Below are 11,880 nucleotides of genomic sequence, written 5' to 3' on the forward strand. Positions count from 1 at the left end.
GTCTCATTCGACATCCAAGTGGTAGACATATTGCCTGCATCGTCTGTTCATTACATCACACCGGCACATTCCCTATTGAAAACACGCTGTGCCACCTACTGTGGGACACGGAAGCTCTTGTCAAAGAAGAGAACATCACACAATCAAGTGAAGTGACTGGAGCAATAGTACCCTATCGTTTCGAGCCATATTTAGATGATATGCGGATCACTTCTAACTAACAACAGACTCCCAGACAGAATGTATGAGCTAGCCCAGCCGAAGCCGTCCGCTGCAGACGAGGCGTCACCGAAGCAGTCAGCCGCGGACACAATCGCGTGAAGTGTCCGGGGAGGTATTGTCCTATCATTTTGTTTCGAGTCATATTGAGATGATATGCGGATCACTTCTAACTCACAACAGATTCCCAGACAGAATGTATGAGGCAGCCCGGATGAAGCCATGCCCCTCGTCCGAAGCCGTACTCTGCGCCGATGGGTACATCGACGCATTGAGCACTCCTGATTTACATGCGCGGATCTTTTGTTACATTCTAAGAGGATTATGCCCCCCCTCCATACTATTTATTTTTTTGGTAGATTTATACACACCTGCCTGTCATCTGGGCTCTCATCCTTTGCACCCGTGCAATCCATTTTTCACGATAAACCAGGTCTTTTTGAAAAGTATGAAGAATGAATCCATCCTCCTGAGTGTTCGCGCAATATCCAGAAATATGACGAGCCGTCATTTTGGCTAACACGAAGGAACGAAGAGCTAACTTTCAGCAGGTAAAACTACTAGAAACATATGAGACAGCCTGAGTGGGCTACTGTCCTGTACGTCACTTCCTGCTTCTTCTCAAAAACAAATCCCTCGAGAGGATTTTCATGGCGGGAGTGACAAAAAGCCATATACGTCAAAATCATGTCGTGTGGTGAAAAAAATGGATGGGTCCATTCCGGCTGCCTTTTTTTCATTAATAGGAAGTTTCTTTCGGTTTGTCCCGTTAGGTGTCACCACAGCGTGACATCTCAGATGAACGCTCATATTTGTTTGGCACAGTTTTTCCGCTGGATGCCCTTCCTGATGCAACCCTTCTTGGGGAGTAGAACTCACTCAAGGCCTCTGTGACCTTATTTTTTTTTCATTAATAACATACTAAAAATCATGCACTTCATGACAGTGGACCTTTAAAGATTTAATGCAAATGCACCACAAAGTTATATTGAACTGTAATCCTGTGTACCGTTAGTGGTACTTGTACCGCACTTTGAGAAGGACTGATCCATACTGGATGTGTCCTACAACTGACCAGTCCGGGGTGTTGTCCAAATTCAGACGGGATAGGCTCCAGTTCCCCGGTACCCTGAAAAAGATAAGTGGAAAACACAACACAGCAACGGCTATAAAAAAAAAAAAAAAAAGTTGCAAAATGTATACAATTTCTCACCAGCTGACATCAACAAATGTAGCAATACACCCTCTTGAATCTGCATCACCATGGCAACCACCTCCCCCTCTTGCTCTGCTCCAGATGGCAAATAGCAGGGGGGGTGACCAGCAGCTCCCATCATGCCTTGCACTCGGAAGCAGGAAGAAGCCAGCGAGCAGCAGCTTAAAAGATGATGGATGAACTCATGCCGGTCCAGGAGGCGGAACGTCGTCCATGTGGCATCCGAGCTTGGCCTCCTCTCGTGGTCGCGGTGAGTCTTCCCCTCTTGCGTCTTCCTCACATCGCGCTGACCGATGGAGTTTGTCCACACCGGCAGCAGAAGGATTTAAAGAAACAGAGCACTGATTGTCTCCCGGGAGATGGGACGAGTCTTGATGTTGTCATTTTGCAATAATCATTTCAATAATGATCCTAACGTCTCGTGTTTGTTTGTCACCGGGAGGGCGTGTCCTCCATCTCAAAATAGATGAAGTTCCACGTAAAACGTAACTATCTATTTCGATATGTGTGTCATTCATATGCATTTAGGATGGAGCATCTCCTCCCTCTGACCAACATCAGCATCATCATCACTTTAAAAATCCCTGTGAAAGGATTGGATGTATTACTATCTTGGGAGGGTGGACATAATGTTGATTATTGTTGATGAATAGCTTCACCAAGACAGTTGTGAGGATGGGGGGGGGGGGGACAGAAGCTGTCACTAAAACCTATTTTATCTTTATGATATATGAAAGGGATGTTGAGCTTGTACTGTCTTCCACCCTGTCTGTCAAAACACTTTGAGAACCTTTCTTTAAAGGTGCTCTAGAAATGTTATTATTTGTCAATATACTTATTAAAGTCCAAATATTTGAATTAAGGGCTCCAAAATTGTCAATTGTCAGCATTTGTTGTACTTCATTCAGTATTGTCGTGCCCTGCGCACGTAGCCTCTGAAGTGAATCGCACTGCGGTTGTAAAATTTGGAACGTGACCGATTGTTTCAGGGAAACCAGAAAGTGTAACTAAAACAGTAGATGCAGCGCTTATTATGATGCAGTATAATAATATATGGATTGTTCAAATACGGTAACACCTCAAAACGGAAAAAGTGTATCGGGTGTCAAGGCAACAATGCTGGGCAAATAGTCCGAATGATCCGGCTGGTCGGTGTACATAAAGGTAAACACTGTAAAATATGTCATAATTAGGATCGTTTTACACTAACTAAAAATGATAGATCAATACATGGCAGAATTATTTGAAATGTTTGGCGTAAATCAATTAAACATAAATGATATTTTAAAAAAAAGGGTATTGTTGGTGACGTTTGATTGGTTTGTTAAGGTTCTGACTGGTTGCAGCTCAGGTCAAGCACGTTAATCTGCATGTAATCAATAAATCTGTGTGAGCTACAAGTAGATAAAGTGCAGTAGGGTGAAAAATTGACTCGGGTTAACCGAATGTACAAATGTAATACTTGATGCAAATGAAGCCACACCCACTGTAGGCTGACGACCCAGTTGAAAATGTTTGCTCAAAAGGCTGCTCTTAATTCACTATCGAGACTCACTCAGTCAACACGGACGACATCGGACTGTGTTGTGGTTCATCTTCACCAGGTGAGTGCGAGTGTGAGGGCTTTATTTTTTTGCAGTACTGCATTATTGAAATGCTATTAACGGTTTATAATTTTTTATTAACCTGCTACAACACATTGCAAAACACAAATGGCTTATTATTACAGCAAGGGAGAGATATTGCCAAGTGGGACCAAAATTTCACCAATATTATTTACTTGTTCCACGTTCTCAATGATTTATCATATTTTGGATTAGTTAAAAAAAAATAAAAATGAAAAAGAATTGTTCCAGTGAAGTAAAATTATTTTCCTTCATGCAAATAGCTAAACATAAAAAATCTTATTGTCATTTCTTCTCATTGAAACTTAAAACATCATAAAAAAATAATATAATACCAGAAATTCTGTATTGTGATGCGTATCAGCTCATAATTTTTTTTCCCCCATCAGACAAACAATAAGTGTTCAATTTAAAACCGGGCAAACTTTGTGCAACTATTTATCTTTTGTTAAATTTACTGTCAACTTTCTCAGAGGTGCTCCTGAACCCGAGGAACTCCCTCCACAAACGGGAGGTTTTGGAATTTGTATTCAAATATTTGGTGTCAATAATTTGCCTTTTACTACAAACCAATATCAGCTCCATACTGGTCCCTTTGATCACTAATAATCAGTGTGTATATCATAAATCATGCTCTGTCCACACAGGACCCTTGCACAGAAGTTCTTCTTCGCACTACTCGCTCGCTTGATGCCGCGTGATGAAAAGCAGAACACATTGATTTGTCAAAGAACAAAGTCAGGCCATTGTTTTAGTGGGTGACGCAACGATCAATCTGACCGGCGCTTCCAAAGGATCATTGGGGTGTCAACCCCCCACCCCCCATTCAGCCATTTATCAAGTGCTTTCAGTATTGAAGAACAGAGCCCAAGTTTGGCTGGAAATGAACCACTACGAAGTTTGTTGACGGACCTTTGTCCTCTGGCTCTGTGAGAGAAGTTTGTAACCTTGCTTGTGTCAGATCACAAACCGAAACTGTCTCATAATTTGTGTCCTATGGCTTCCTCCCCCCATATAAAGTCAAGATGGCTTCAGAGCAAGACTAATGCTTTCTTTTCAGGGTTTTTTCCTTGCTGTTCTAAGATGTGAGAGAACACACATAAACCCTGTGAAGGGACTGGTGAATTTGTACAAGTTGTCGCATATTGCAGTAAACACCATTAATAAGACCGAGCGAAAAACAACTGCGAAAATACAGATGTTAGTAGTTTATTACTGACTACCTCAGTGGCTTATCGGCCGTTAAGAGTTCTGAAACGCACCGCTGATGGGGATGATAATGGATGACATTTATTGTTTTACAGCACAAGGTTTCGTGATCCGCTGCCTAAACCGTGGGACAAACGTTGTGTGTGTGCAATTCCATTTTCTCTCTTTAAAGCTAAATACTTACAATCACTACAACAAACGAAATTTCCGGGCGCAGTCTTTTTATAAGCGAAAGTTATGGCAAACCATTAATAATTGACAAGAGGTTACAAATCCACAAATATTGATAAGAGGGAACATGTCAGCTGTTACTAAGGGTAACTAGTCACTAAGATATGAAGTGACATGACAATATATCCATAAATTATATTCCTATTAGAGCTCACAATGTAGAGTGAACTTTGTACTTTGTGAACTTTGAAGGGTTAGATTAGATTTATTTTGTACGAAGCCCCTAAAGGGCCATTGAAAAAAAAACTGACTATTTGGTTTCTCATTATAATGAGTAAGTTAACTCATTACAATGAGAAAGTGTCGAAGAACGGCTACCTAGAGGTTGTAGCTTATTTACCTGCTAGCGGTAGCTTCCTGCGTCCAGGTAGCCTCTAAACTGCAGCTTGCTTTGAGCACGTCTGGATAAAATTTATTACACGATCCAAAGTGGTGTATTCTTTGCGCCGAACCAGACACAAAGACTTCAAAATTCTTTTAAATGTCTCTCAGACACAACATAATGGTGACGATAATAATATAATAAAGTCCCGGATGAAAATAGAACCGAACTAACTCTATGGTTCAAAACGAAGCCCGTACATCGGTGTAAGGATGGGTGAGACGAGTGATAAATAAGAGAATTGGTGTGATGAGTGATCAACGTGGTTAAGCAGCTCCACCGTCATAAGATTTGATATTTAGTGTCTATGTTCCTTTCTCCCTGGTTTCTTCCTACTGATGATGTCCAAGGAGCGCAGCTGACCACTCAGCCACCAAGGCCCCCCTTATCGTCATCTGCCCTGCGCTCTCCCCATTCGAGACCATGGAGGAGGCCACCAAGCTGAAAAAATGCCCCCCACCTCATCCACCACCGCTGCTGGAGCGGAGGGCTCGTCCTCCTCAGCCCACGGTCACGATCCTCAAGTCCAAGCTGAAGCAAAGCGTGAGCTGCTCCGTGCCCCGAGTACGCTCCGCCTTGTCCGGCTTCTTCCCTGTGCTGCGCTGGCTGCCCAGGTACAAACTGCGAGAGTACGTGTGGGGGGACGCCATGTCTGGCTTGATCGTGGGAATCATACTGGTACCGCAAGCCATCGCCTACTGCCTGCTGGCTGGAGTTGAGCCCATCTACGGATTATACACATCATTTTATGCTAACATCATCTACTTCCTCATGGGGACATCCAGACATGTTTCTGTTGGCATCTTTAGCCTGATGAGTCTCATGGTTGGACAGGTAAGCTATGGCTAGCTACCTTGCATATGATGTGTGTCAGAAAAGATCCAGGACTGTTTTCACCAAAGATGTTTTAGTCCTGAACTACAAGCTAGTGAGTTTTCCATTTAACTGGCAGCCAGACCATTAACCAGCACGCCTGCGTCTAAGAGATCCTGCGTGCAACTACGCTGAGCATCCGACTGCTCCTGGCCAAGAAAAATGTTGCTTGTCTGGAGGAACATTCCTACTTACCCAACCTGGCTCTGCGTGATCCCCCCCACCCCGGTCTAAGAATGTCATCAGAGGACGATGACATCTAGATGTCCACAACAATGAACTTGCAGAGGATCCCGGAAGAATCATTCCAGTAGTTTATGGAGGCTTGGCAGCAATAACTGGAAAAGCACATTGGACTTCAAGGGAATTACGTCAAAGTGGAAAACTCATAGTTTTGTAGCAGGGATCTGAAGTATATCTTTATGACACTCGTCCTGGATTTTTTCAACCTGCTCCAGAACGATCTGTTAGTAACAGCCTCCACTTTTCCTTTTTTTTTCTGCAGGTGGTCAACAGAGAAGTGTTCCTTGCCGGATTTGACCCCAACGAGGACTCTTCTGGTCTCCCAGAGTTCAACGGTTCATTCAGCATCAACCACACAGCCAGTCAAACTCCGAGTGTGGAGATAATGGGTGTGCAGTGTGGGAAGGAGTGTTACGCTATTAGTATTGCAGCCGCTCTTACGTTCCTGGCCGGCATCTACCAGGTAAGCAAACAACTTTCAACTTTCCTAGCCTAAACGTATCACAGATCGCAAGATTGAATGGGCTCCAGTTCAACCACAACCCAAATGCTGATCAGCAGTATAGAGAATGGATGCAAGGATGGCAAAGTAAAGAATAATCTAGGAACAGACAGTGTAGCCGTATTGTTATTTACTTCAAATTCCCACATCTATGTACATTGCAGTCTTTTTATTATTGAAGTATGAAGCAGGTCTCGCAATTCCCTCCACAGGTGATGATGGCCGTGTTTCGGCTGGGCTTTGTCTCTGTGTACCTTTCGGCCCCCATGCTGGACGGTTTTGCCACAGGAGCCTCGTTTACTATCCTGACCGTGCAAGCCAAATACCTCTTGGGTCTGAAGATCCCTCGCCATCAGGGCTACGGCACAGTTGTTGTAACCTGGTTCAACATCTTCGCCAACATCCACAAGACCAACATGTGCGACCTCGTCACAAGTGCCATCTGTATCACAGTGTTAGGTAAATACGAACCAGAATTCTCTGGATCGTAACGTAACGACGTCCCGTAAGGCCATTTTGATTTGTCTGCTTTTTGGGTCTCTGCAGTTGCAGGGAAGGAGCTCCAGGAACGGTACAAAGATCGTTTGAAGATCCCTTTGCCCACCGAGCTGGTCGTCGTTGGCGGTGCCACGCTGGCCAGTCATTTTGGGAATCTCAACCATCATTACGGCACCAGTGTTTCAGGTCACATCCCCACTGGCTTTATCGCTCCTCAAGTGCCCAGCTTGAGTCTGATGCCAAGAGTGGCACTGGACGCCGTTCCTCTTGCTGTCATCAGGTAATTTTTTTAAAAACCAGTGAGTGCTGTCTTTGCTTGGTGGGAGCAGCATCTCTTCATATGGGTTGTTACAATGCAATATAACTACCGGCTTACCGTCTCACTGGCAGCAGAATTGGCATTTATATGCACTAAATGTCAAAATCTGATCTTATAATGCTAATGCGTCGGCAATATATCCATTGCCTGTGTGTTCCTGTTATTATTCATCACATTGGTTATTCATAGTAAGTTGCATCTTGTTTAAAAACATATCGCATTTATAACAATCGAAAGCCTTTTCAAATATAACTATAATGACAATGAAGAAAAGTGAAAAGCCAAAATTATGAACAAGATTTGAAGTGTTATTCTATAATTTTCAGTTAGGAAGACATATTGTGAAGAATTTGAACATTTCTGTCAGCTACAAATATGAACAGCAGTGACAGAAAAATAATTGCTATTGTTTTGTATTTTTGTCATTCCGTTTCTAGCTTTGCCTTCACCGTGTCACTGTCGGAGATGTTTGCCAAGAAAAATGGCTACACGGTTCGCCCCAACCAAGAGATGTTCGCCATTGGCTGCTGTAACGTCATCCCGTCCTTCTTCCATTGCTTCACCACCAGTGCGGCTTTGGCAAAAACTATGGTGAAGGACTCGACGGGCTGTCAGACACAGGTGAAGTCCGTACCTACGAAAAGTGCATCAGAAGACCACAGTTTTCATGGAAAGGAGCAGTCCTGAGTGTGTTTCTGTCACCTACCATCAGGTATCAAGTCTGATCAGCGCTTTGGTCATCCTGCTCGTCCTGCTCTTTTTCGCGCCTTTCTTCCACGCTCTCCAGAAGTGCGTCCTCGCCTGCATCATCATCGTCAGCCTCCGCGGGGCACTCAGGAAGTTCAAGGACGTCCCCGCTAAGTGGCGAGCCAGCCGCAACGACGCCGTGGTCTGGCTGGTCACGATGTCGGCCACGGCTCTGATAAGCGTCGAGTTGGGCCTCCTGGTTGGCATCACCTTCTCTATGATCTGCATCATCTACAAGACCCAGAACCCTAAGGTGAGTGATAGAGTGCAATTTTCTGTCCATTTGTTGACATTGAACAGATCGCAAGTGGTTGCCTTAGAAGACGTTTCGCCTCTCATCGGAGCAGATGTCATCAGTTCACTCACACATGCCAGATAGGACAGCTCCACCTTGAGTCTTGGTGTGGAACCTAAATATTCATCCCCAAAGTTTGAGCCATGGCCTATTGGGACACAAAACAAGTCATTAAGATGCGTTGAAGAGAGGGTTCCATTCTGTTTTCTGCTCTTAGCAATTCACTGTATAGCTTGGAAACATATTTGTACCTAGAGTATAAAGTCTTGAAAGTGGGCTCAACCATCTCCATATCTTTCCAAGACCGAAATAGACTCATATTGTACCTTCCTTGTTGCCTATCTATACAGTTTTACTGACTACCAATGAGTAAAAGATTGAAAGTCAATCCCATAACCTCCCCTACTCCCATGTCAAATATCAGGTCTCCCTTCTGGGCCGGGTGAGTGACTCTGATCTTTATGAGGATGCGGAGGAGTACCAAAACCTGGTCCTGCCAACACGAGTGCGAGTCTTCCGCTTCCAAGCTCCTCTGTACTACGCCAACAAGGACACGTTCCTGAAAGCCCTCTACAAAGTTGTCGGGGTGACGCCTTTCTTGGAGCTGACCAGGAGGAAGAAGGCAGAGAAGAAGGCCAAAACGGTGTCCATGACGCAGGCCCAGGCAAACGGGGAGCGCAACAATGGAGATGTCGTCGTGGCACTTGTTCCAAGAGAACTGGACTTCCACGCCATCATTTTGGACTGCTCTGCCATCCCGTTCATAGACTCCACTGGCATGGCTGCCTTTAAAGGGCTGCTGAAGGAGTTTGAGGAGATTGGCGTGCGAGTGGTGCTTGCCTGCTGTAACACTGGGCTCGTTGATACCTTGGAGAAGGGGGAGTTTTTTGGCAAGGGGGGCAAAGACATGAGCAAAATGCTGTTCCACACAGTCCACCACGCCGTCCTGCAGACAAACGTTCGGCAGACGGACAACAGCTTCAAAGACTCTGACCTGTAGAACAAAAGATGAACAAAATGGGGTAAATACATATGTAGGCTCGTGGCAGCATGGTCGGCAGTGGTAACTACATCTGCCACAGAGTCAAGAGGTCTTGGGTTGGTATCTCGGCACAAACTGTAGGTGAAATTCTGAGCCAATAACTGAGGATAGTTTTCCAAAAAAAAATGTCCAAATAGGTGAAATTGTATATATGCAGAGGAACACTGTAGTGCCTGTGGGCAGCTTTGATTTTGCTGTGGGGCAAGATTTGTACTCAGAGCGCAACCAAAGTTGCCCCTAGAATTGAACGTCCACCGAGGCTCACAAGTATTTCTACTCTTTAACCTTTGGACGGTACGCATCGTGTACGTGTTTTTCAATTTGAATAATTCAAGGTAGGAAAAAAAAATCCAAAATCAAAGCAAAACTGTCAGCTCATCAGTCACTATTGATTTTATTTAATGATCGCATTGTTGCTGCAAGTTCCACATTTGGGTTGGCACATTTTTCTAAAACACTTTTTTTTATCCTTTGAGACCACCGCACTTGTCACTCGCGCTTGGTCCTGCCAAAGTGTGCACATTCTGACATAGCTTTTCATCAAATTCTTCTGAAACATGCAGAAATATCGCTTATTCCTCTGACCTTGATGAAATCATGCAACTCAAGTCAAGAATATGGATCAGAAGGTAGAAAAAGAACGACCAAGATCCAAGCATTATTCACTTTCAAGCAAATGTAATATTATTCCTGTCTTATTTTGAAGTGCCACTTTTACAGCGGAGCACTTCGTCAACGCACTATTTGACCCTTTAGGGCCACCACATTTTACAATTGTTTTTTTTTTTTTCATTTTTTTATTTTGTGGACTGGTACAAATAAGTTATGTTTGTTATATTATGTCAACATCATCAGAGGCATATCAAACCCCATAAAAGTAATGTGTTGGAGATGAAAATATAACAAGTATGATTACTACCTATTTAATGACCACATCTATATATTTTTTTATTATTTTGAAATTTGGATTTTAATCAAATTATTTTTCACCTATGCCACTGCCGCAGAGCCGAAAGGACATAATTTAGATGAGCACCAAATTCTACACGTTCATAGATTACCTATAATACGCTAAGTAACATTCATACATTATTCAAAGGGAAATAGAAGCTGTATAAAAATATACATATGTATATATATATTTTTTTTAAATGTCTGCTACGTTGTCAATATTGTGGACACACATTTTTTCATTTCCAGTCTTTGGAAATGGCCTACTAGTCTTCCTCAGAGGAAGAACAGTATCCATAAAACAGGAGATGAATATCCTCTCATGAATAGAAAATATATATATTTTTGCAATAATGTTTTAGATTCCTGTATTTCGGAATCAACCACGTCAAGTTACTTCTCGTCCGTTTATTATCTGCGTGCCTGCTGATGATGCTTATTTTTCTGGACTCTTCATGATGTGTGTTCTAATTCGCAGTATTTCATAAATTCATTCACTGGCACTTGTTTCTTGAAATGATTGGAATATTATTTGGATCTCGGCTCGTTTATCACAAGAATCCAAAGTGGCCCAAGTCTGCATTCTATGATTTCACCGAAGTTAATGATTACCTGAGGCCTAAAAATCATTTCTTAAAAGGATTAAACTGTCAACTGTGTCCCCCTCAGAAACTTTACTTTGTACTATGGCCAAGTACCACATCCACCCGAACACTTAATATTCTTTTTTTATTTTTTTTTTTATTGTTGCTATCATTTTACTTGTGGGATCTCACTAAAAGAATGTTTATTTTTTTATAGTAAGTTTCTTTGTTTGAATGCCATTGTCTCAATCTTGATTGTACTTTTAATTGAATTAACCTAATGAATGCAACCAATCAAAGTTGATTTTATAAAACTGTTAATTGTAGTTTTTTTTTTTTTTAATGTTCATGTCAGCCTGGCCTTAATGTTCAATACTTGATATTTCCTCGATTTATTTTAGAGAAACAGTTTTGTTGACTATGTGAACGTGGTCATGATAAAATATATCAAATGCCAAATTGGCACATTTTGTCCAGGTTTTGTTTTTCGATGAAATGGATTTTTTTTTTAATTAAAAAAACATGGGTCCTTTTGGGGGGAAAAAGTATTTTTTAGTGAACAATCGCAAATGTTACATGATTGTCATATATGGCTTTTTCTCGCTATCATGCATTGTATAAATTATAATATTGGACTAACGTAAACGAGCCGTTGGAAACAAATTTGGACTGAGAGCTCATTTGTTATATTTGTGGCAAACATTTCAAATGACAATATTAAGTGTAATTCTGGTACAAAACTGCAATTACAGTATTGCAATTATTAAGTGGGATGTGGAGGAACTTTATTTAGAATTGGAACGCAAAAAAATGATTAATATTGGTTAAAACTGGATTGTGATGTGAATTAACTATTTGTATTTTTAATCTGAAAAACTTTACGGTTATTATTTATTTCACATTTAAAAAAAGCACAACAAAAGGCAATTTAAGGCATCCAACAG

At 42.2% G+C, this 11,880-nt stretch overlaps 1 protein-coding gene across 5 annotated transcripts; it reads left to right on the top strand.

Annotated features, from left to right (window-relative positions):
- Positions 1 to 1,442: 1,442 nt before the first annotated feature.
- slc26a1 (solute carrier family 26 member 1) lies at positions 1,443 to 10,495 on the top strand. 5 transcript variants are annotated; one of them, XM_061801241.1, is made up of 8 exons: positions 1,443 to 1,685; positions 5,233 to 5,716; positions 6,261 to 6,461; positions 6,713 to 6,959; positions 7,047 to 7,278; positions 7,755 to 7,938; positions 8,030 to 8,317; positions 8,784 to 10,495. In XM_061801241.1, exons 1-8 carry the CDS (start codon positions 1,612 to 1,614, stop codon positions 9,357 to 9,359), a joined length of 2,286 nt encoding a protein of 761 aa, XP_061657225.1. In that variant the 5' UTR covers positions 1,443 to 1,611; the 3' UTR covers positions 9,360 to 10,495. The 5 variants fall into 5 exon arrangements, with proteins under 5 accessions (XP_061657225.1, XP_061657228.1, XP_061657226.1 ...); XM_061801244.1 differs by having other exon boundaries at positions 8,105 to 8,317; XM_061801242.1 differs by having other exon boundaries at positions 5,236 to 5,716.
- The last annotated feature ends 1,385 nt before the right edge of the window (positions 10,496 to 11,880 follow it).

Source organism: Syngnathoides biaculeatus, chromosome 17 (genome assembly GCF_019802595.1).
Source record: "Syngnathoides biaculeatus isolate LvHL_M chromosome 17, ASM1980259v1, whole genome shotgun sequence".
Classification (NCBI taxonomy): domain Eukaryota; kingdom Metazoa; phylum Chordata; class Actinopteri; order Syngnathiformes; family Syngnathidae; genus Syngnathoides; species Syngnathoides biaculeatus.

Coding starts and splice junctions, on each gene's coding strand:
- slc26a1 (XM_061801241.1), top strand. CDS start 1,612: ATGAACTCATGCCGGTCCAGGAGGCGGAACGTCGTCCATGTGGCATCC. Junction 7,279..7,754: donor GTTCCTCTTGCTGTCATCAG/GTAATTTTTTTA, acceptor TTCCGTTTCTAG/CTTTGCCTTCACCGTGTCAC. Junction 7,939..8,029: donor CGACGGGCTGTCAGACACAG/GTGAAGTCCGTA, acceptor ACCTACCATCAG/GTATCAAGTCTGATCAGCGC.